The sequence below is a fragment of the Moschus berezovskii genome, chromosome 15 (assembly GCF_049115385.1).
Source record: "Moschus berezovskii isolate FMDL1 chromosome 15, NW_MosBer_1.0, whole genome shotgun sequence".
NCBI lineage: Eukaryota > Metazoa > Chordata > Mammalia > Artiodactyla > Moschidae > Moschus > Moschus berezovskii.
Genome location: NC_142474.1, coordinates 8,739,941 through 8,764,193, shown reverse-complemented (window position 1 = coordinate 8,764,193; position 24,253 = coordinate 8,739,941). Strand labels below are relative to the sequence as shown.

At 53.2% G+C, this 24,253-nt stretch overlaps 1 protein-coding gene across 1 annotated transcript in view; it reads right to left on the bottom strand.

The window, feature by feature from the left end:
- Nucleotides 1-1,738: 1,738 nt before the first annotated feature.
- CDH22 (cadherin 22) overlaps nucleotides 1,739-24,253 on the bottom strand; it is a 77,464-nt gene continuing 54,949 nt past the window's right edge. The window contains exons 8-11 of the mRNA XM_055425965.2: nucleotides 13,832-13,953; nucleotides 13,594-13,711; nucleotides 5,902-6,153; nucleotides 1,739-2,298 (exon numbers count right to left, since the gene is read on the bottom strand). Coding sequence (XP_055281940.2) covers nucleotides 1,739-2,298; nucleotides 5,902-6,153; nucleotides 13,594-13,711; nucleotides 13,832-13,953 — 1,052 coding nt within the window. The remainder of the gene's footprint in view (nucleotides 2,299-5,901; nucleotides 6,154-13,593; nucleotides 13,712-13,831; nucleotides 13,954-24,253) is intronic.

Sequence of the window (24,253 nt, the reverse complement as noted above, 5' to 3'; positions counted from 1 at the left end):
TTCAATCTTTCTTCAGTGTTTCCAGCAGCTTTTTTTTTCTGTTGATTCTGCTACAGTGTTTACCCAATGCATTGTTACTGGCTGCTTCTGGCCCCCCGCACCCCTCCCCAAGTTGGAAGTTACTGGAAGGAAGGAACTACTTATGCTCTGTATATTAATGACTTTGCATGGGTTACTACTCTCTGAGCCTCAGTTTTCTCATCTGTGAACTAGGCTGACAGTATCTAACTTAGATGAGATAATACAGGTAAGGGCACTCACTCAGGACAGAATGACTCTCTCTGCATCTGTCACAGTGGACCTTGGCAAATGTGGAGGGAATGAATGAACACTCCCTGGGAGGTTAAAAGAAAAAAGCAAGTGAGCATTTATTGAGCACTTTCAATGTGGCAGAAAGGCACTGAGATCAGAACTTAACATTCCTTATTTCCTTTAAGTCTCTTAACAATCCCTTAAGGAAGGGATTATCGTTAGCCTCATTTTACAGATGAGGAAACTGAGGCTTCAGCAGGTGAGGACCTCAATGAAGGATGCCTACCTAGCAGGAGCTGGAATTCACAGCCAGTCAATGTGGAACAAATGAATCGCTTGGGGACAAGGGTCTGAGGGCAAATTACTTGTATCTTATAATCAAATGGTTTTAGAACTGGAGGCTCTTAGAGATGACTTAGCCCTGGGGTCCTTAACTTGGGGTCCATGGCTGGGGAACTGCAGGTCCTCATCGCACCCAGTGGCTTTCAACTCCTCCATCTCCCAGCAGCCCTTCCACTTGATCTAAGTCCTGGAGCTGCCCACCTTGTCCTCTCTTGGCACCCCTGCCCAATGTCTTGTTTCAGTGCTGCCTGAAACTCCAGTCACTGGGAATGTCCCTATGTCCCCAATCCTCCATTCAGAGCAAGAGCACCTTTTCTCTTTCCTTAGAAATATACAGAAAGTGGGGAGAGAGCTCAGACCTGGGAGACAGACACGCCTGGCTTCTAATAATGACAAAAAGAATAATAGTATCAAAGGCTAACATTTATTGAACACCTACTATGTGCTAGGCACTGTCCTAACCACTTGACACATACAAAACCTTTTTATCCTCAGGACTCTTCGAGGTAGGTTCTGCTAATTTGCCTCATTTGACACAGGAGGAAACTGAGGCCCAGAGAAGGGAGGTAACCTGCCCAAGGCCAGGTAGCCAGTAAGGGCCGTGGCTCCACAGCACACTGGCCAGGTGTCCTTGGACAGGTCCCAGCCAGTGCTCTGGGGGCGGGGGGCTTTCCCCATCTGTTACTGTCAGGGCTCCACCTCGCGGTTTCCATGACGACTAAGACGGTCTCTGCACAGTCCCAGTACACAGTAGGCGCTTAGTAAATGAACAGCCCTTCTTTCCTCTTAACTCTGATGGGGGAATACCTGGGGAAGGCGGGGCACTTCGGCAGCATTCCCTCCGGCTTCTCCCCCAAGCCAGGAGGGAGCCACGCCCCACGCCACCCCTCTCTCTGTGTAACCCCCAGAGCCAAGCGGCGCCCGTTCTCAGAGGAGTTTTCGTGATGTTGATCCTAATTCCCGCACCTCTGGGCGAAAGAAAGCTGCCCACCCCCTCGGGGAGGGATGCCGTTGGAGGGTCCGCTCTCGTGGCCCCACTCCTGGCCGCCCTGGGAGGGTGGGAGGTTTGGGAAGGGGTGAAGCAGGGGACGGACGTGCTTTGTCCTGGGGGTGCAGTCGGGTCCGGGGCGGCAGGGAGGGCGGGCTAGGAGGCCGGGGCCTCGTCGTCCGGGCGGTGGCCGGCGTAGAGGGCGGCCAGGGGCCGGAAGCGGGGGCCCCAGCCGCTGAGATAGGCGAAGTCCTGCTCGGAGCCCGACGAGCCGCCGCTGTGCAGCGAGCTGAGCGAGGCGGCCGGCGAGTCCGCGCCCTCGAAGGCGTAGGTCTGGAAGGCGTCGTAGGGCGGCACCGACGGGTCCCCGTCCGCCAGCGCCACTTTGCGGCTGATGAAGTCCCTGAACACCGAGAAGTCCGGCTCGGGGCTCGGCGGCCCCTGCGGCAGCGAGTGGCGCTCCGCGGGCAGGCGCGCCTGGGGGCTCCCCGCGCTCCCTGCGGAACCCTCGCCGCCGCCGCCGCCGCCGCCGCCGCCCTTGAGCTCGCCGAAGTCGTAGAGGCTCCGCAGCGCCGACATGTCGTAGGCCTCGGTGTCCTGCTCGCCGCCGCCCTCGTCGTTGTACTTGATGACGTTGTCCCGCATGTCCTCGTCCTCGTCCGAGCTCAGGTGGCTCTTGTGGTGGCGCCTGAGGGTGAGGATCAGCAGCACCAGCACTGCCCGGCAGAGAGAAGCGGGTGCCGTGAGGGCCCAGCCCCACCCAGGGCGGTCCGTGGACCACCCTTCTAATGCCCAGCAGGGCTGGTTCAGCCTGAAAGCTCATGCAGGTTTCCTAGATTTCTGTGCAGAAATACTTTTCTCACAGCCTGGACAGAGCTGGCTATCTGGAGAGGTAGTGAGATGCCCATCTCGGGAGGTGTGCAAATCAAGGCTACACCACCCCTGGGGTGGGGACAGAGAGCTGGTGTTAAGAGATTTCATATGTGTTGTAGGACTGGACCCAACCTCTGAGGTCTTCATCCTCAACTCTATGAACATACATCCCTGTGAGGTCTCTGGGGGCTGGTGGGTGGAAAGAGGGTAGCTGAGGTTTGGGGGAATGAAATGTCCTTGACCCTGACCTCTCTCTCACCCTTGTCCTTCTCTGTCCACTCCAGAGGCCCTGATCACCCTGTTTGCCCTCTGGGTCTCAGATCCAGGTACGTCCTGCAGGAGCCCTTGTCTGAGAGCTCCAGGCCGGGTTCAGCACCATCACCCCCAAGCTTCCCTGGTGAGGGTTCCTTTCTATCGCCCTGCTTGGGTCCCTGGATCAGCAGCATTGGCACCTCCTGGGAACTTGTTAGAAATGCAGGTTCTTAGGTTATGCCCTAGATCTACTGGGTCTGTTTCGATAAGGCTTCGAAGTGATGCCCAGGCAACTCAGGTCTGAAAGCCACGGCTCCTTCATAGCACAGACCCTGCCATATGTTGGTCTCATCTCACCTCAAATCCACACTCTGAACTGCCCTGGAGGACTCGGGCCATGTTCCCCTGGCAGGGTGCCTGGCACGCAATAAGCATGAGAACTATGCTTGTTGAATGAATGACTGAAGAACTAGCTGGAGACCTGGGTGTTGCAAGGTTGAGAGAATGAATGAATCGTCCCTTCTTGGCTTTCTTCAACTGTCAGAAAGGACTCCGCGTGCCCTTCCTCCTCCCACCTCACTGATAACTTGTCTTCAACCTTCTAAGCAAGCTTCTCTTCTCCTCTACTCTCTGACTTCTTTTATTTAAAAAAAAATTTTTTTTTTTTGGCTATGCCGTATGTGGGATCCTAGTTCCCTGACCAGTGATTGAACTCGCACCCCCTGCCTTGGAAGCACAGAGTCCCAACCACTGGACCACCAGGGGCAGGAAGTCCCCTCTCTGATTTCATAGCATCAGATGTCCCAGGACTCAGTCCTTGGTCCTTTATCCACATCCTCTTTCTTGGCGCTTTCCTTGTCTCATGGCTTTAAATTCCAATTAGAGGCTGACAGCTCCCATACTGCAGCCTCCAGCCTGGACTTCTCCCTTGAAACCTAGATTGTCCATCCAGTTTCCGCCCCAACAAGTCCCAGGGGGTGACCAGAAGAATCACAAACTTAACCTGTTGAAATTTGAAATAATAATCTTTCCTCCTTCCCACCCTGTCTCCCCGCCTCAGCAATGGCAAACCCAACTTCCCAGTGACTCGAGGCTTTTTGCCTCTTTCATTTACTGATGAATCCCAGTGCCTAGAATAATTGAGCACATGGGGGTGGGGCTCATGGGTGGATAAACTGGGAACTGATGAGCAAACAGAGAATTAGATGGATGGCTGGGTAGATGAATGGACAGAGATGCGCTGGGTATCATGTCAGGCATGGGATTTTTCTTGCTTCTCCAAACAGCTCGGGCTAGGCCAGGGGCCAGAACCAGCTGCGAGGGCCATGGGGCAGGCTGCTGGCTCACGACCTAACAAGGTGGCCCATGACAGGGAAGGAGGGGGGGAACCTGGGGACAGGTCGGGAGGGAGGAAAGGCGTCAGGAGAGAAGTGGGGAAGATGGATGGATGGCTTCCGGAGCTGGAGGCCTGAGCTGCGGAGGGCGATGCCCGTGAGAGCAGATGGTGGGGAGCGCGGGCGGCGGGCGACAGATGTGCCAGGCCTGATCAGCGATTCCGCCCGTCACCTTTACAGCTCTGATGTGCACTTTCTTCGTTTGTGGGCAATTAGGCAGAAATTTGTTTGCACTGCCTCGGAAAATGAAACCGCTGTAAAGTGCACCCTCTGGAAAAAGGGTTTCTGAGCCATGGGCTGAGGACAGGAGAGAGCGGGGTGGAGGGGGAGCCTCCTAGCTAGGAGGGGCCTGCCCAGGGCCTCTGCAGGTCCCAGGGGCGGATGGTGAGGCGTAGGAGGCAGCTGAATCTCCCAGGGAACCGAGCAAACCTGGGATCTGCCTGCCATCTGGCCCTTCTTTGAGCGCCTCCAGCTTTGACTGTTCTGTGAAGTCCAGAGGTCAGGGCTGAGGTGAAGCCCTTCTGCTTTGACAGCGAGAGGCGGCACTGGCCACTGGGTCTAGTTGAGCTCCTGAAACTGGACCTCTTCCTTGGGGACACTTTGGGGGTTCAAGTGGCTGTTGGTGCAACTGATACTAGAGTAGATTTTGCCCCCTCCCCGAATACCTTAAGATTTTACCTCAGCTGCCCCAAGATTTTGCCCCCAGTTTAAATTTCTAGCAGTGAAAAAAAGTGAACATATTAGTTGCTCAGTCGTGTCTGACTCTTTGCGATCCTGTGGACAGCAGCCCGCCAGGTTCCTCTGTTCATGGGATTCTCCAGGCAAGAATACTGGAGTGAGTAGCCATTCCCTTCTCCAGGGGATTTTCCCGAGCTAGGGATCCAACCCTAGTCCCCTGCATTGCAGGCAGATTCTTTACCTTCTGAGCCATCAGGGAAGCCCAGATTTCCCAGCAGGTGGGGTACTTAAAGGAACAGAAAACACAGGCTGAAAAGACCTGATTTCAAGGAAGACCCAGTTAGAAGACTAGCTGGGTCCCCTTCTGTAAGCCACTTAACCTCTCTAAGCCTCAGTTTTGTCATCTGAAAAATGGGGTTGATACATCTGGCTACATGGTTGTATGGTTCACAAGAGCCCTTTTTACTAAAAGTCCTACATAGAGAATAAAATAGGACAAAAGACATGAGAGAACTTTAAAACATAGGCTTGGCTTTTAAAAATTAGGGGAGACTTCGGGCCACGTAGAGCCAGCTGAACTTAGTCTCCACTGGGTGCTGACCCCTTCTGAAGCTGGCAAAGCTGCTGCTCAGTACTTAGGAGATTTCTTATAAGAGCTGCGGGTTAGAGCTTGGAGCTCAGGCAATTGGTTCAAGGTGGAAGAGTAGAAAGACACGCCCCCATCTTCTCCTGCGAGAGCACCAAAATCGCAACTAGCTATTGAACAACCATCGACCAGAGGATGCTGAAACCCAGTAAAAAAATGCAAAGACAAAGGAGAAGCTGCAGTGAGACGGCAGAGGAGCCCAATCATGGTAAAACCAAGTCCCAAACCTGCCAGATGGACACCCCGCAAACCGGAGAGCTAGAGAAGTTCTCCGCCTGTTGTGAAGGCTCTGAGTACGTCAGGCTTCCCAGCCTGGGGATCCTGGGAAGAACTTGGAGCTCCATCAAGCCAGTCAGCCCTTCCTCATGCGGACAGTAAAGTCAGACCCCCACGGGGGCCGCTGGGGAAGGACACCCGGGGCCCGAGGACGGGGCCCAATCAGGCGGGAGGGTGGGGCTGGCTCTGGGCCGACTCACCGACCAGGATGAGGACACAGACCAGGAGGGCGATGAGGGCACCGGGACTGAGGGAGGCGGCCATGACGAAGGCCGTGGTGTTGCAGGACTGGATGGCGCCTGAGCTGTCGCAGCCGCAGATGCGGATGGTCAGCGTCCCCGTGCTGCTCAGCGTGGGCGGCCCGCTGTCCACCACCAGGATGGGCAGGAAGAACACGTCCTGCTCCTGCCGGTTGAAGCCCACGTGCTGCGTGTGCACCGCGGCCGTGTTGTCTGCTCCGGAGAAAGCGAGGGGCGAGCGACTCGGGGTCAGCCTTGCCCGTCGCAGCCCCTCCCGAGTCCACCTTGGGATCTGCCTCACTCTGCCCCCAGCTACTGTCTCCCAGCGGACCTGATGTCCCCCAGTTCTGCCCCCCAGCTGCCTGAAGGTCCTGTCCCCAGCCCTCGAGCCTTTACTTCTGTCCTTAGCTGTTCTAAGTTTCTTTTTCCAGCTGTCTCAAAGTTTTGCTTTCAGCTATTTCAAGATTCTGTCCCCAGATGGGCCAAGGTCCTGTCCCCAGTTATTCCAAGATTCTGTCCCCAGCTGGGCCAAGGTCCTGTCCCCAGTTATTCCAAGATTCTGTCCCCAGCTGGGCCAAGGTCCTGTCCCTGGCTATGTCAATTTTTTTTTTTTTTTTGCCATGTGTCTCAACAGCCTTTTTTTTGTTGTTGTTCCAAATTCTACCCCAGCTGTCAAATGCATCCTGACCCTGGGGTCCTGTGGTCTTGGGGTTGTGGCTTTCTGAGCTCTGACAACTTCTGGGTCATCACAGAAGACTGGGAACTCCGACTGGCACCTGCCTTTGGCCGAGGGAACTTGCTGTCAGGGGTCTCTTTCAGAGCTGAGCCTGGAGAGCTGGGGACATACCCTTGGGGCCTGATAAGGATGCCCCAGGGCACCGAAGCCTCCTCACCCGTCTCTTTCCTTTGGATGCATGGGGCCAGAAAAGACAGTGAACTCGCATGAGTCATACTCATCATCCTGCTGCAGGCTGACGCCGGCAGTGCCAGTCGGGCCTCGGGGGGCGGGCAGAGAATGTGTAGACGTGCCCACTTCCCCTGGCCTCCTGACTCCTCCACACCTCCCCTGTGTGGGCCGGGCCATCACGAACTGCCCCCTGCCCGCCCCCCATCATTTTGGTGGAAGTACTCAGAGCCCACCTGGCTGCTGGCTGTTGCCCCCACCCTTGACAGCCAGCCACACAAAAGGGGCCTCACTTCCTGTGAGGGGCTCAGGCTTCCTTCCTGAGTCCTTCTCTCTGCGTTCACAGGCTTCAGGCAGGTCTCTCTGACCTCAGATTTTGGCAGCCTGGGTCCCTTCCCCAGCTTTGTGTCCCCAGTTAACTCAGCCTCTTCCGTGGACTCCATTCAGTGTGCCTGTCCTGGCCTTCCCCACCATGGACATAAAGCAGGAACCAAGAACCCTTGGAAGGGCCGACTTGTGGTCTTGGGCACATCTGTGAAGTAGCCTGGAGATCGGACTGAAATAAGACTGGTCATGGGTTGAAGCTCACGTGATGGCCATGTAAGGGTTTGCTGTGTGATTCTCTCTACTTTTATACATATTGGAAAATTTTCATTAAAATGTTAACAACTAAGGCTGAGTCGATCATGTACTAGTTAGGGAAACTCATTTAGCTTCCTGGGACCTCGGTTTTCTCATCCGAAACTGAGGAAAACAGCATCCTGCAGGTGTGAGGATGAAATAGTATAGTTCACCCATGCCCCGTAGAATAGCTCCCCCAAAGCAGAAACTCTCCATGAATGCTGGTGGCTAATTTTCTCGTGCCCCACCCCCACACGCTGTACCCCACGCCCACTCTCTGCTGAGGCTGCCCTGACTTTATTCACCAAGTTCCCGCTAGCTGGAACACCCTCTCCACCTTCTCGCCTGGGCAAATTCCTCATCCGTCATGCTCCAGCTAAATGTCACCTCCTTTCTGTGGCCTCCTTTCTCTGCTTCTCTGGGAAGGAAGGATTTACGGCTCCCCCGCCCTGCTCTGACCATGCAGGTGCCACACACACTTCTGTTACAGCGCTCGTCACGCTGCGTTAAGGTAGCGTGTGCCTGTCTCTTCCCTGGCAGTGCGCCAGCCTGAAAGAATGATGCTTGGATGAGCCACATCTTTTAAGGGTAGCTGGTGGTTCTGGGTCAGCTCCTCAAACTCTGGCTTGAACTCCAGCCTCCTGTCAAAGGGCAGTCAAGCCAGCTGTGACAAGATCTGCCTTCCCCTGAGGATGAAAGGCTGAAGAGCAAGATGAGGGGTAAAAGGAATAGCGTGGAACTCCTTTGTATTGACTGCATATTTTTTTTAACACATCAAGGGCTGGGTGGAAATGCTTAATCCTCACAAACATCAAGAGTTGTACCATTATTTTAAATACATGGAAGTTGAGGTTCAGAGAGAAGGGATTTGTCTGAATTTGTTCTGTGAATTTGTGGCATAGCTCTCTTTTCTTTCTGCCCATGTTATCATCAATCCATCCATCCAGCTATCTGTCTTACATTCATCTGTCCACCCAACCTCCATCCATCCATCCATCCATCCATCCACCTGTCCTTCAACCATCCATTCATCTATCCCTCCATCCATGCATCCAATAAATCTTTACTGAGTACCTACTGTGTGCTTGGCACCATGCTAGTCATAGCAGGGAAATAATGAAGACTTAAATCAACCGTAGTCTTGGATCTGCTCTTACGTGATAATGCGAGAGACAAATGTTAATCAAATAAACCCACAGTTTGGTCTACAATTGCAAACCATGAGGAGAGCTAAGAAGGAAAAGTATAGGAAGAGCATTTCACAGAGGACCTGACCCAGTCCGGGAGGTCAGGGAGAACTCTTTGAGTGAAGACATGATATTATTGCTGAACCCTGAACAATGAGTTCTAGGAGAGGGACTAGCCCATGCAAGTGTCCTGCGGTTGGAAGAGGCATAGGAACTCAAGGAGCTGACAGCAGTCTTTTGTGACTGGAGGGGTAGGGTGATGATTAGAGCAAGTCAAGAAGAGGCTGGAGAGGGAGGCAGAGGCTCATTATAGAAAATCTTAGAGGCCATGGTAAGGAATTGCGTTATTTTCTTAAAGGCAATAGGGAGCCACTGATTGGTGGGCAAAGAAGCAACCTAGTGACATATCATCCCTTCATTCAACAGCAAATAAGAATTAAACACCCTCTATCACCTCATGCGACGAGTTGACTCACTGGAAAAGACTGTGATGCCGGGAAGGATTGGGGGCGGGAGGAGAAGGGGACGACAGAGAATGAGATGGCTGGATGGCATCACTGACTCTATGGACATGAGTTTGAGTGAACTCCGGGAGTTGGTGATGGACAGGGAGGCCTGGCGTGCTGTGATTCATGGGGTCGCAAAGAGTCGGACATGACTGAGCGACTGAACTGAACTGAACTGATAGGTCAGGATAAGCCTTCCCTGGTGGCTCAGTGGTAAAGAATCCGCCTGCCAATGCAGGAGATGCTGGTTTGATCCCTGGGACGTGAAGATCTCTTGGAGAAGGAAATGGCAACCCACTGCAGTATACTTGCCTGGGAAATCCCATGGACAGAGGAGCCTAGGGGGCTACAGTCCATGGGGTCACAAAAGAGCTGGACACGACTTAGCAACTAAACAACAACAAGAAGTCAGGATTAGTCGCGCCCCTGAGGATAGAGTAGTGAACAAGACAGACATAGTCCCTGCCTTCTTGGAGCCTACCTTCTAAGCAAGGGTGCCTCTAATCTAAAACACAACTGTGGGTGTGGAAGACCAGTTAGGAAGCTGTTGTATGTTTTAGATGTGAAATAATAGTGGTTGTGGAGGCACTGAGAAGTAGACAGATTTGAAAAATGAGTGGCTGGCTTTGGCTCAGCCTCAAATTCCCAAGTAAGAACAGAGGAGGAGAAAGGGGATATTTGTTTCTCAGGGCTGCTGTCTTTGGCCGCAGGAGCCATATGTTTCTGGAACTCTGGTCCCTGCAACTGTTTCATTCCATAAGAGGAAATCCCTGAGCCTCATTCCCATCCCTCTTCACTCCTCTCCTGGCAGCAGCTGGCTTCATCTGGGGAAGCCGCTGGCCACCCCAGACCCCGACCCCACCCTTCTAGGCGGGATCTGTGCCCAGCACTGCATCCATCCATCTGGCCTGACATACATCAGTGTCAATCCCTGGCTGCAAAAGCAATATTTATAAATCACGTTTCCAAACTGGCTACAAATTTGTACAAAGAAACAGATGGGTTGGGGTAGCCGTTTGTCAACTGGGATATTTATACGGTGAGGAGGAGGGGGCTTGGCACACTGTGGGGAGGGGCTGGGGGGCTGAAAGAAGGAGCCCTTGCCTGCCTGTGCTGACCTCAGCAAGCTGCTACCGCCCTGGCTCCCAGGGCTCGGACCAGGGGGTCACACCGGATGGGAACCCTGGTGGCCAACCCAGCCTGCTACCCCTCGATCACAGAGGGGTAGTTGGGCACAACCTTCAGCCCCTTGGGTTGGAAAGATTTGTGAACCTGGTGAGGTCAGGGGGTCAAGCCAGGGCTCTTTGTGTCTCCTAGGCCCAGCTCAGGACTCCACAGCAATGATGAGCAGGCAGGGCAGTACTGGTGGTGAAAGTTGTTAAAATATCGGACTACTTCCAGAAAGGTTTAAATAGCCGTGACTCTGAGTCCCCCAATTCCTGCCCTGTTACCTCAGCCTCTCCCTCAAGCACACCCCTAACTTTTTTTTTTTTGGCTGTGCTTGGGTCTTTGCTGCCGCGTGGGCTTTTCCCTAGTTGCTGGGAGAGGGGGCTGCTCTCTAGTTGCAGTGCTCGGGCTTCTCTCTGCAGTGGCATCTCTCATCGCTGAGCATGGGCTCCAGGGCTTCAGCAGTTGCCGCTCATGGGCACAAAAGTCGTGCTTCCTGGGCTCTAGAACACAGGTTCGATAGTTGCAGTGCATGGACCCAGTTGCTCCACGGCATGTGGGATCCTTCTGGGCCACGGATCCTTCTGGGCCAAACCCATGTCTCCTATCTTGGCTGCTGCTGCTGCTAAGTTGCTTCAGTCGTGTCTGACTCTGTGCAACCCCAGAGACGGCAGGCCACCAGGCTCCTCCGGCCCTGTGATTCTCCCTGCAAGAACACTGGAGTGGGTTGCCATTTCCTTCTCCAATGCATGTAAGTGAAAAGTGAAAGTGAAGTTGCTCAGTTGTGTCCGACTCTTAGCAACCCAATGGACTGCAGCCTACTAGGCTCCTCCATCGGTGGGATTTTCCAGGCAAGAGTACTGGAGTGGGGTGCCATTGCCTTCTCCTCTTATCTTGGCAGGCAGATTCTTTACTGCTTAGCCACCAGCACACCTCCACTTTGACACAATCAAGTCATTGATGGGTGAAACCCTGGCTCCGCAGAGGCCCCAGGGTCCTACTCCAGGTTTATGATCAGTGTCCTGACTGGTTATCTGAGCTGCACTGGTTGTTAAATCCATTTAGGACTCCTGGAAATACCAATGGGTCTGCCTTCAGAGGCCACTGAGGGAAGGGATGTCAAAGTCTTGAGGCCGGGGGGTGAACCCAGACCTGTTCCAGGTTCAAAAGGAACTCACATAATCTGACCTTAGTACCTCTCTGACTATATGTCCTCCAGTCCTGTCACTCACTCACCCCAAATAAGAAGGTCTTGAACATCGCAAGCCTGTTCCTGCCTCAGGACCTCTGTACTTGCTGTCTCTTGGACTTGGATCATTCTTCGGGCAGTTATCTGCATGGCTCACCCCTGACTTCCTTTAGATCCCTCCTTACTATTGACTCCTTCACAGAGGCCTTCCTAAGCCACCTTATTTAAGGTAGCTTCTACTCTTGTGCTGTGCTATGCTCAGTTGCTTCAGTCATGTCTGACTCTTGACGACCCCATGGACTATAGCCTGCCAGGCTCCTCTGTCTATGGGGATTCTCCAGGCAAGAATACTGGAGTGGGTTGCCATTCCCTCCTCCAGGGGATCTTCCAGACCCAGAGATCGAACCTGGGTCTCCTGCACTGGCAGGGAGGTTCTTTACCACTAGCGCTACCTGGGAAAGCCCAGCTTCTACTCCTACCTTGCTTTATTTCCTCCTGTTTTGTCTAACATGTGTATGTGAATACCTACTATGTGCCAGGCACCAAGGGTCCAGCACTGAATAGAACAAAGGCCAGACTCTGGTGGGGATTGCATTATTTCTCCCTGCTGGCCACTTACCACCCTCATCATATTATTTATTTGTTTAATTTCTGTTTTCCCTCCCTAGAATGTAAACTCCATGAAGGCAGGGATTTTGTCTCGTGTGCTGCTTCATTTTTAGGACCTAGAATGGTGCCTGGCATATAGACATATTTTCAATAAATGTTCAAGAAATAGTTGCTGAATGAAGGAGATGCCATGTTCTAGGTACTGACAATACACTTTGGTAGGCCACATTTCACTGGGGCCATCTCGCTGCCTGGCAGGCATTTTCAGTCCCATTTTACAGATGGTGAAACTGAGGCAGACCTCAGGGTTGCACAGGAAGTCATGAACTGAGATTGAACTGAGACCCAGGTCCCTCACTCCCAGTGTGTTGATCCCACCCCCCAGTCTACCCCTTAAAGATTCAGAACTTCTTGATGAAGGTGATCCTGCGGGGGTGCGTTTCACAAATGGGATCAGCTCAGGCTGGGTGGGGCAGTTTGTTTTCAAGGTAGGGAGAAAGAAGCACATTGGAACTGAGACACACGTGGGTTTGTATCCCAGCCTCACACTGACTCCCTATATGACTCTGAGTGAGTCCCTTGTCCTCTTAAAGTCTCAGTTTCATCACCTGCAAACTGAGGGGAGGGGTAAGAAAGCCGCCTCCCAAGTGACCACGAGGATGCAGAGAAAGGCGAGTGCACTAAAGCTGTGCTAAGGCTTCACTGTGGCACGTTGGCCTTCTCCAGCTGCAGTGCAAAGGCTTCTCTAGTTGTGGCCTGCAGGCTCAGCAGTTGCAGCGCATGGGCTTAGTTGCCCCTCGGCCTGTGGGATCTTGGATATCCGACCAGGGACAGAACCTGCGCCCCCTTAATTGGAAGGCGGATTGTCAACCACTGGACAACCAGGGAGGTCCCAAGGGATAAAGCACGTTTAAAACAAAAGGGTGGGAGTTGTGTGTGTGTGAGTTGCTCAGTTATGTCCCACTCTTTGTGACCCTATGGACTGTAGCTCACCAGGCTTCTCTGTTCACTGGATTCTCCAGGCAGGAATACTGGAGTGGGGTGCCATTCCTTTCTCCAGGGGATCTTCCTGACCCAAGATCGAACCCAGGTCTCCTCTATTACAGGCAGATTCTTTACCATCTGAGCCACCCGGGATCCCTGGCTTATTCCAGTCTTCACTTAGATCAGGGCCTCCTTCCACCCTGGAGCTGCACTCGCTCCCACTCTTCAGGTGTTCCCTCTCTGTGTCTCTCTATCCACCCCTGCTACCCTGGAGCTGGCCCCTCCACTCCACCAAACCAGCTCTTGCTTGCTCTTCAGTCTGGCCAGCAGGCTTGGTAAGGGCTCCAGCATGGTGCAGGTGCTCTGTGTGATCTCGGACCCATCACTGGCCCTCTAGGGGCCTCTGTAACATGGGAAGGGGACGGGGAGGCTAGGCTCCTCCCTCCACGAGTCCTAGGATTTGGCGGTCCTTCAGAGGTCACTCACCTTGGATGTCGAGCAGGGAGAAATGGGGGCTGCTGGGAGCTTCAGGCACCAGGCGGAAATAGAAGCGATGCCCGCTCTGGGGCTCGTCTCTGTCCACCACGCTGATGGTCTGGATGAGCTGAAGGGTGAGGCGGGGGCAGGGGACTGAGGCGAGGCCGAGCCCATGCCGGGCCTGAACAGAGGTTGCCTCAGCAACCGACTTGGTAGCGACCCCCAGCCCCCAGCCCCTCAGTGGTACCTGGCCTGGCTTGGCATCCTCACACACGGCTGCCTCATAGGGTGTGGCCAGCTCCGGGGGATTGTCGTTCACATCCAGGATTCGGATCCTCAGGGATGTCCGGGATAGCTGGGCATGATTGTCTGTAACAAGAGCACAGCAGTAGGGTGGGAAGCTTCAAATGTGAGATCTAGACAGCCCCCCATCTACTGCTAGGACATTAGGCAGTGGGGTAGCATTGAGAGATCAGTGTGTTGATGAAGCTGGACATCGGGCTACACGGGTCACCATCACCATACCAGCGTTGCGGTCATCATCACCACCACTCGATTATCACTGACCGTCACCATACCCGTCGCCACAGTCACCAGTGCTGCCCCATCACCAACGCAACCACCCTCTGCCTTCACCATCACCGTTACCGCTAGCACTGCCGCCGTTCGTTTTAGCATCGCCACCTCTACCAGCAGAGCTATCGGTACCACCATCGCCACCCTCCCCGCTCTCACCATCACCAGTGCCATCCCACCTCCTCTGTCACCAGCACCACTAGATGATCATCAGCATCAGCATGAGAATTATCATCACCACCGTTTCCACTATGCCGCCTCCCTCATCTCCACCATCACAAACACTGAGGCCATCACCACCCTTACCAACCCCAGCACCCCCCGCCACCACAGTCCCCGATATCGCCACCGCCGTCACCTCCAGCCATTCACTCATCCACCGTCTAGGTTACAGCCCCGCCAACACTGCCATGACTCCGCCATCATCACCCACATCATTGCCACAGCGCCACCGCCCCCACCCCATCTCCAACCGCACTACAGCCGACGCTGCCACCCTACCCCTTCACCTCAGCGTGCACAGAATGCTCCCGGAGCGTCCATACCCATCATCTCAGGTATCCCTGCCGAAATCCGGTAGTCTGGTACAACTTCTATCCCCATATTGCAAAGGAGAAATGAAAACGCTGGAGACTTTAAAGAATCAGTCAGCTGGCAACTGAAGTCCCAAACCTTTGCTCTTTTAAGACTCGATCCTGAGAGGGCAAGACAAGTCCACTGGAGGTGAGTCTTCACCTCCAAAACCTTGCAGTCCCCACCCCTCCACCTGTGATGTCTCTGAGGTCAAGGCTCCCGCTGTGTTCGTTCCTGGGTCCCCAGCATGGTGGCATGTAGCTCAGGCTAGGTTCTAACAGATCTGCTTAGTGAATGAGTGAGACTTGGAAACACTCGGACAGAAAGAGGCTTGCATTTCAGGCATGGCTCTGTCCCTGACACGGCGTTTGACCTTGGGTAAGCCTTTTCCCTCTCTGACATCAGCTTCCGCACCTGGAAAACAGAGCACAGTGCTTAAGAGCAAGGACTCAGGAACCGAGTGGCTCCAGTCTCAGTGGTGTCCCTTAGTAGCTGTGTGATCCACGCCGGGTCAGTTGACCTCTCTGTGCCTTGATTTTCTTACCGACAACAAAATGGGCCTGTTAGGAATGGGTTGGCTAGGTGGACGGATTGAGTCAATATCTGCAAAGCACATAAAACTGTATATATAACACACAACAAGTGTTACATAAGGACTTGCTAAATAAACAGGCATCCTTGAAAGATCCTCTCAGCAATGACATTCAGTGACTCGGGGCTCTGGGACACCCCATCCCCTCTGGTCCTTTCTGAGAAGCTCCCTGCATGTTGGCCCTTTATAGCCCCCAGACCTCTGAGTGCCCAGGGGTGCTGTGACCTTGGCTATCTTAGCCATGAGTTCATTACTGACATGTTCCAGTTAACAGTGCAATCAAGGACAGGCAGCCAGGAACCCCATGAGTTTTTTCGGGGGAAGAGGGGGTGGTCGACTGCTCCTTTCTGTGAACTCAAGGGCCCCATCGGACGCCGACTGCAGCTGCTCCTGTGTTGATAAAGACAGAAATGGAGATTGGGAGGCAGGTGTGGCCACCGGGTCAGGGAGAGGAAGGGCTAGGGGTGGGAGGGGCGTCCTTAATTAACTCAAACCCCGACTCCTTTCTGGAGCTCCCCTTAGCCAAGGGCGCCTTATCTTCTCAGCTCACCCAGATCTGCCGTTTTGGCGATTAGAGGGGGCTTTTCCGGGGGCGAGAGATAGGAGTCGTGACTGGGAATGCCGGGTGAGCTGTTATTTTTAAGAGCATTTTGCCGGAGAACAGCTAGCCGGTGGGTGCTTTGTGGGGAGAGGAGGAGGGGAGGAGGGGAGGGTGAGGTCCATCACCAGGAACAGGCACCTCTCTCCCCACTGAGGCAGAGGGAAGGTAGGGGGTGAGAGGGCACCTTCCCCTTCAATGGAGGGGTCTTCGGGGCTGGAGGCAGAGGTGGGGTCCTGTGGGGCCACGCAGAAGGGGCGCTCAGAGTCGGATGAGACCCTCAGTGGGCAGACTGGGGGCCTGGGTCCACTGCTGGTGAGACACCCATTGTGTCATTCCTCTGGCTTCTCCTGGGCCTCTCCTGTCTCTTCATCGAGCTGTAATTCTATCGATTATCTCGATTTATTGAGATGTAACTGACATATAACACTGTATAAGTTTAAGGCGTAAAATGCAGTGATTCAATACACATAGATATTGTGAAATGCTAGTCACAAAAAGGTTAGGTAGTACGTCCTTACTTTACAAAGCTACCGTTTCGTTGTTGTCCTAGCTCCTCCTTTCAAATGTTATGGGTCACTTCTTGGGAAAGTCCTGAGTCCTTTGGAAAGAAAGAGCATCTCAGATCTGAGAAGTGGGGCAGCCAAGAGGTGTGTCTCTATGTTGCCAAAGTTGCCACCTACATAGCTTATCTCAGAGACCCCCTGAACTGGCGGCTGGCCTGGGACCCCAGAGCTTGTGGGCCAATCCTAAGTCAGCATCCCCATGCTTTTGGCATCATGGCAGCCTCAAGCCTGGCTCACTAGAATCACTTGGGAAGGGACTTTCTTGGTGATCCAGTGGTTAAGAATCCACCTTGCAATGTGGGGGACGAGGGTTCAATCCCTGGTCCGGGAACTAGGATCCGACATGCCGTGGAGAAACTAAGCCTACCTGCCTTAGAGAGGCTGTGCATCCTGCCTTAGAGGGGATGTGCATCCTGCCTTAGAGAGGCTGCGCACCATACTGTAGAATCCATGAGCCACAATGAAAGACTGCATGATGCAATGAACTTCCCATGAACTACAGCTTAGACCTGATGCAGCCAAATAAATACAAAAAAAAATTTTTTTAAATCCTGCTTTAAAATGAACTGATGCCCCAAGACTTGGTCATTAATGGTTTTTTTTTTTTTTTAATAGCTCCAGGTGAATCTATATGTATCCATAGCAAGCTTTGCAAATTCCAGGGGTGACTGGCAGGTGCTGGGGGAGGTCCAACTGGACATCTTGCCTCTGAATGGCTTCCTCCAAACCCCTATGGATCACAACATCATTTGTAATAATTGATAATAATGCATAATTTTACCACCTTAAATGTTTCTGGTATAAAACAAGAAATCCATCAATTAATAATTTTCTTTTCATGCAGAAAGTTCCAATTTATAACAAACTTTCTTATCTTTTATTGGATCTTCAAAACAACTCATAAAGAAAGTCTTAATTAAACCCGTTAAAATTTTTTTTTTTTGGCCGTGCCATGCAACTTGCAGGATCTTAGTTCCCTGACCAGGGATCGAACTCGGGTCTGGGCAGTAAAAGTGCCGAGTCCTAACCAGTGAACTGCCAGAGAATTCCCTAAACTTATTTTGTAGATGGAAAAACTGAGGCCCAAAAAGGGGTAAGACTTTGTCCAAAGTCACAGGAAAGTCAGTGGCAGAGCTGGCATTGGGTCCTAGGTCTCCGGACTCTCAGTCCAGTGCGTAGTCCAGGTGCAATGCCAGTGGGCCCTTCCACCGCCTGAATATTTGTCCATCCAGATGCAGCTACTGCTCGAACCGAGGCCCAGGCTGACCTCGCCCCACACCCAGAGGTAGGCGCCCTCTCCCAGAGCTGGATCCCCCAAGGGTCCCAGCCACCCTCCCCTGGCATCTCAGTTCAGCTGACTGACATGCAAATTAGTTTAATTATTTCTTCTTCTAAAATAAATTATATTTTGCAGTAGCTGCAATATGTTGTGTCAGGCAAAATTACATTCAATATTTTTAAACTAATTGATGCAGCCTTGAGGAAGGCTGATTGACAGCCCAGAGCTGAGCAGGCCTGCAGTCTTAACCGATTCCTAAATTAAAATTAAACGTGCTTCGGCCGGGTGCTTCCTCTCTGAGCTGGCTCACCATTAATCTGGGGAGGTGGCAGGTGGAGCCCTGAGGGGCCCAGGGGCTGAGAATCGTGGGCCATTCTGTGGGTGCCTTGGGAAGAGACCAGGCTTGGGCGGGAGAGCCAGTGTGTGGCACTGGCAGGCCCCTTAGCTTCTCTGGGTGTAAGAGTCCCTTCTGTATAACAGATGGGGGAACGGACTGGGCAATCTGAAACTGAGACTTCTGTTTTTTGCTGACTACTACAGTTTGAGCACCTCCTTTGTACCAAGGACACAATACTGAACAAGACCAACACTGCCTCTTGGTCTACGGCAGGGACAGACAGCATTCCAGACTGTGATAAGAGCTGAGAGAAAAAAAGTCCAGGACTGTGAGAAGAGGAGGCAGGGGCTCCTACTCTGGTGGGGCACAGGGATGTTTACCCTGAAGTAGGGGACGGTGGCGCCAGTGGTAAAGAACCTGCCTGCCAACGCAAGAGATGTAAGAGACGTGGGTTCGATCCCTGGGTGGGGAAGATCCCCTGGAGGAGGGCATGGCAACCCACTCCAGTATTCTTGCCTGAAGAATCCCATGGACAGAGGAGCCTGGTGGGCTAAAGTCCATAGGATGGCAAACAGTCAGATAGCACTTAGCAGGGGACCTTTAAGCTGAGATCCAGCTAGGAAGTGATCAGGTGAAGGGGATGGGAAGAAAGAGTTCTCCAGACAGTAGGAATGCAAAGGTCCTGGGGTGGGAGGGGAGTCTGTAGATAGTAAAACTCTGGATTCCTTCTAAGGAAGACCCCATCCCCTGGCTGTTCCTAATATAGTGTTTAGATCAAACTGGACTTAGAGGGCTGGAGGCCAGTAGGAAAGACAGAAGTTGTACGGCCTGGCCTGGTGACCCTGTTAGGGAACTCCTAGGAATGTGTGCCTCCCAGAAGGCCACCAGCAAACACATATAGAGAACCTACCACGGGCCAGGGTTTGTTCTGCCTCATTTCATCCTGTCAGCCCCCGTGGGAGATACGGATTTGAATTACTGCCATTTTGTTGATGGGGAAACTGGCTCAGAGAGGTAAAGAACTTGCCCAAAGTTTCACAGGGGACAATCAATGGAACCTAAGCCTGGTTCAAAACAGGGACTTCCTACCCATCAAATGATATGGCCTTTCTGACCACCTTTAGCTGCCCGAGGCCAGCTTGCCTCGAGGCCCCAGATGTCTCTGCCTCCTCCAGGAAGCTCTCCTTGACTGCCCTCAGTTCTGGGCAATCAGACTATACGTCCAAGACCTACATGCTCATAAGGCCTGTGTGATCTTCCTCCCTGGCCTTGTCTCTCGCCCCACTCTCCTTTTTCCTCTGACCCAAGTTTCCTCTTTTCCCTCCTTCAGATATTTGCCCAGATGTCTTCTCAGCGAGACTTCCCCTGATGACTTTATTTTACTTTGCTCCCTGCAGTTCCACCAGATACCCCATTTACTGCTCTCTCGCTTTCTGCAGTGTTTATCCAACATCCCTGCGTTTGTTGTTGTTCAGTTGCTAAGTTTTGTCCGACTCTTTGCGACCCCATGGACTGTAGCCTGCCAGGCTTCACTGTCCTTCACTGTCTCCAAGTTTGCTCAAACTCATGTCCATTGAGTCAGTGATGCTATCTAACTGTCTCATCCTCTGTCTATATTTTTACTTACTTAAACTCACCCGTCATCTATCTCCCCGACTAGAAAGGAAGCAGATTTTTGGTCTCTTGTGTTTGCTACTGTCTCCCCAGCCCCTCTCTGCATGGCACACAGTAGGTGCTTAATAAAGATTTGTCAAATGAATGGGTTTCACTGTCTCTGGCATCTCTAACCATGCTGGGCTGCTGCGGAGTGACAGGAAGAGACCGGGACCTCTGGAGGGACAAATTCTGTGGGGGCGGCGCTCCTGAATCACATCACCGAGGAAGCAGTCTAGTTGTCCGACCCTGTTCCTGCCTCTCTCCCTGGACCAAGGTTTTCTCATCCGTAAAACAAATGGAGCTGGACTCCGAGGTTCTCCTTGGTTGTCACAGAGAAAGAGAGAAGCCAGGGAGACAGACAGAAGTGAGGACTCAAGAGTGGGCGTGGGAAGGAGAGTGAGCGGTGGGGAGAGGGCAGAGGCCGGGCTGCTGGAAGGTTCCTCCTTCTCCCTCACCCGCAGCGGTGCAAGGGGAGCCCAGACCCTCTGCTCCACAGTTCGCTCAGCTCCCCCCGCCGCCCCCACCACCTCCCGAGGGAATTAAATTGCATCCAAACACCAGGCTCTGATTAGCACTGGCCAGCTGGGCAGGAAGATTTATCATCCCAATTACGAGCTGGCCAAGACAAGCAGGCAGGATGGCGAGGGAGGGGACTGGGTGAGCAGGCGGGGGTGCTCCAGGGAAGGGGCGTCAGAGCTGCCAGGGGCGGATGCCTTGCACTCCCTTTCCGGTCCCCACTCACCTCAAGTGGGAGCATGAGGTTAGGGTGCCCTTCTCTGCTTTTTGATCATCTGTTTGGCTTCCACATGGAGATTGGAAGTTTGACTTTGTTGAGATGAGGATGTTTCATCCACCAAAGGGTAGGGGAGGACTTCTGGGTAAAATAGGGGCCCTGGAATCGGGGAAGTTTTCCTTCCTAGGGCTGAGCTGGTCCTAATACTCTGGGCTTTTCTACAAAGACTCCATGGACTTCACAAAAATCTTTGTTCCTGGTGGGATCAGTTAAGTACCTAGGCGGCTCAGGATCCTGGGAGGTACCCGGTCCAAGTGGAACCCAGGCTTGATCTACACACCTCTGGTGATGGGGAGCTCACTACATACTGAAGCAACCCCTTCCATGCAGGGCTGTGCCAAGCCTCTTCCCCAGACCACTACAATCAGCCTTCCCAGTACTTCCTCCTTCCTGCCCTCGCCCTGCCCTCCACTCTCAGCACATGTCTCAGCCGAGTCTTTCTGACAGCCTCCCATCTGTTCCCTGCTCCAGGCTGCCCCTCTCCCGTCCCCCTTCCCCCACGAACCCAGATGGCCGCAGGGGACTGCACATCTGACCATCTCCCTCTTCTGCTTGAAGACCTGCTCTGGCTCCCTGTCATCCGGCTGCTCACAGGACATCCGATGTCCTTCCTGTAGAGGCCCCCAGAGAGCTTCTGCCTGCTCAGCTCATCTCACCTGCTCCAGCCACCCTCTGGCCCAGCCTCTAGCCACATCCCATTTCTCAAAACGGACACCGGTCTTCCTGCCGGCCAAACCTCCAGGCCTCGGCACACAGGCGTCTTTCTGCTGGGAGCTCCCAACCCCACTCTCCTTAACCTTTGAGACCCAACTCAGACGTCCCTTTCTCTGGGAAAGCTTTCTTGCCTTCTTCCCCAGCCTGCACTTCCTGAGAGCCCACCGCCCCATCCCCTCTACCCTGTGTTGTCCAGAGCAGGGCCAGACCTCCCAAGATCAGAGGCCAAGACTAATCCCAGGCTCCAGTGCCCAGGCCTGGTGGGTGAGAAGAGACACTTTTTATATATGTCCCCAACAGACACTTTATACAAAGCATTCAGCACAATATCTGGCATATTGTGAGCTTCAGATAAATAGAAGCCACTATGATGAATAGTTATGAACTTGGCTCAGCGAGTAAAGAATCTGCCTGCAATGCAGGAGACACATGAGAGACAGGTTCAATCCCTGGGTTGGGAAGAAACCCTGGAGGAGGGCTTGGCAAGCCACTGCAGTATTCTTGCCTGGAGAATTCCATGGATAGAGGAACCTGGTGGGCTACAGTCCATAGGGTCGCAGAGAGTTGGACATGACTGAAGCGACTGAGCGAGCGTGATTAACAGTCAACAGTAACTGTCATTATCCTCATAGCTACCCAATAGGGCGCCGTTTCACAGGTGAAGGCAAGAAGAGGGAAAATGACTGTCCATACTCTCAGCTGGGAGTCGGACCACTGGAAGCAGTGTTTCTTTATCACGCTGCTCTGCTTTCCTAACTGGGTGGGCAAGACCATTTACCATCCATTCAGGAAATATTGAGTTGGCCAAAAGAGTTGTTTGGGATTTTCCATATGATGTTACAGAAAATCCTGAATGACCTTTTCGGCCACCCTAATACTTGTACACACCTACTAAGCGCCAGGCCCAGTGTGAATGCTACAGATATGGAAGAGACCCTGCCTTCATGGAAGGTCCTTTTCTCAGGAGATGAGAGATCAACAAAGTCGGCACACAAATGCATATCTAAATCATAAAGCTTGCTCTGTGATAGAAAGGAAAAATCAGGGGCCTGTGAAATCGTGACTTGGCCTGGGGTGACCCAGATGCTCTAGCTAACCTAGTTAACTCTTTGCTGTCCAGCCAGAGACCACCCCTCCAGACCAGTTTAGGGCCTAGAAGAGGGGGACGGCTGCAGCCCCCTGGCACACTGCCCCCCTCTACTCCAGTGCCAGCTTTGCCAGCCCGCCCGCCACCCCTCTGTCTCTTTGAAGACTGTCCCTTTACAACTGCCCTTTTTTCCACTGAAGGATTCAGACACAAATTGTACTTTAAATTCAATATCGGTCATTAATATTTCATGATTACAAAACGTTAAAGATAATGTCAGTGGAAGGAGCGTCTGCATGGGCAGAATGGATGACTCAGAAGTTCGGGGGAGAGGGGAGCCCGCATACTAAGTGGCTGGGGAGTCTTTGAGGCAATCCGGTCTGACAGGCTGCGGCTGTGCCTCAGTGCTGCGTCCTCGTTCTCCGAGGTGCTGAGGCGCTCACAAGGCTCCGCTGCTGTATGTAAATATTTCCCCTCTGATTCTTGTCACCTCGCGTTTGTTGCACCCGGAGCAGGCGGGGCACCATCACCCCGCCACCAGACCCCCGCCGCGGTCCCCTGTTTCTGAGAAGCCAAAGAGATGCTTTGGCAGAAGGGCACCGGGGTGGGGGACGCGAGGGGGTGGGGAGACCCCAGGGCATTGTCCTTGAGGCCCCGACCTGGCTGTGGGAGCCCTGCCCACCCCTACCCCCCAGGGACTGGCTCTGTGACTTTGGGGCCATCGTGCTTCCTTCCCGAGCCTCTAGTTCCCAGTCTGTAAAATGGGGATAACAATTTGTCCTCATCTCACGGAGAGGGCAAGAAGCTGGAGCGGGTGGATCGCTGGCGCCGCTCCTGGCTTCATGCCTGGCACCAAAGACATATGACTCGGGGGCAGCTGGGTGAACACCGGGCCGTGCAGCCAGACTGGCTGGGGCCGGGAATTTGGACAAATGACTTCACCTCCCAGAGTCTTAGTTTCCTCATCCATATGTTGGGGGTAATGGCAGAATCAACATCTCATAGGTGGGGAGCTTCCCTGAACACAGCACTGTAAAGCGCCTGGCAGAGAATGAGTGCTTCAGGCAAGTACACCGGGTCCAGATCGATAGGTATCATTAACTGAGCACTAAGTACCAGGCTGAGTTCTTTCTACCCTATTTAATCCTCCCACCAGCACTGTGAAGTGGGAGCCACTCATTTCCTCATTGATCAATATCCCCGGTGAGACTTGGGTGGGAGCTGTGAATTGCAGCTCTGCGGGGAGTGGTCTTTAGCTCAGTCTTTTCCTTCCCCATGCTCAGTTACTGGGATGGTGTGGGGGCAATAGGGGTGGGCCCCAGAGAACAGAGTACCAGGAAAAGGGAGGCGGTGGAGCAAAGCTGTGGAAGAAGCCAGGAAGACTTGGCCCCAAATCCTGGCTCTACCGCTGCACATCCTTGGGCAAAGCTCTTAATGGTCTGAGCCTCGATCTTCCCACCAATAAAATGGGTGCTAATCATGATTCAATAGAAGTATGTGCTAAAAAGGATCAAGCTCAGCGTCTGTTAGGTAAACACTGTAAAAATCTCTGCTGGGGAGAGTCCCCTGATACACTCTCTCTGTGAAATGGTAGCATTAGAGATTCTGTATGCTTCTCTAGCTGCTTTCTAGAAGAGAGTCACAGGGTAGAAGTACAACGCTTAACCCAAGAAGGGACTGGCTAGTGGTGGGCCGTCGGGCGGTGTGACAGCTGGTGGGGAGATGCTCTGTGGGTAGGGAGAGGGGGCGTCTCTGCCCAGCAGCCCAGCTAAGCCCCCTGGCTGCCCAGGAAGCAGGTTCAGGGAGGTAAGGAGGGGGAGCTGTCTTCCCACGAGTCCAGCCGCCACTTCCTCTCCAGCCACCTTTGTTATCTCCCTTTCATGCGGTGGAGAAGTGGA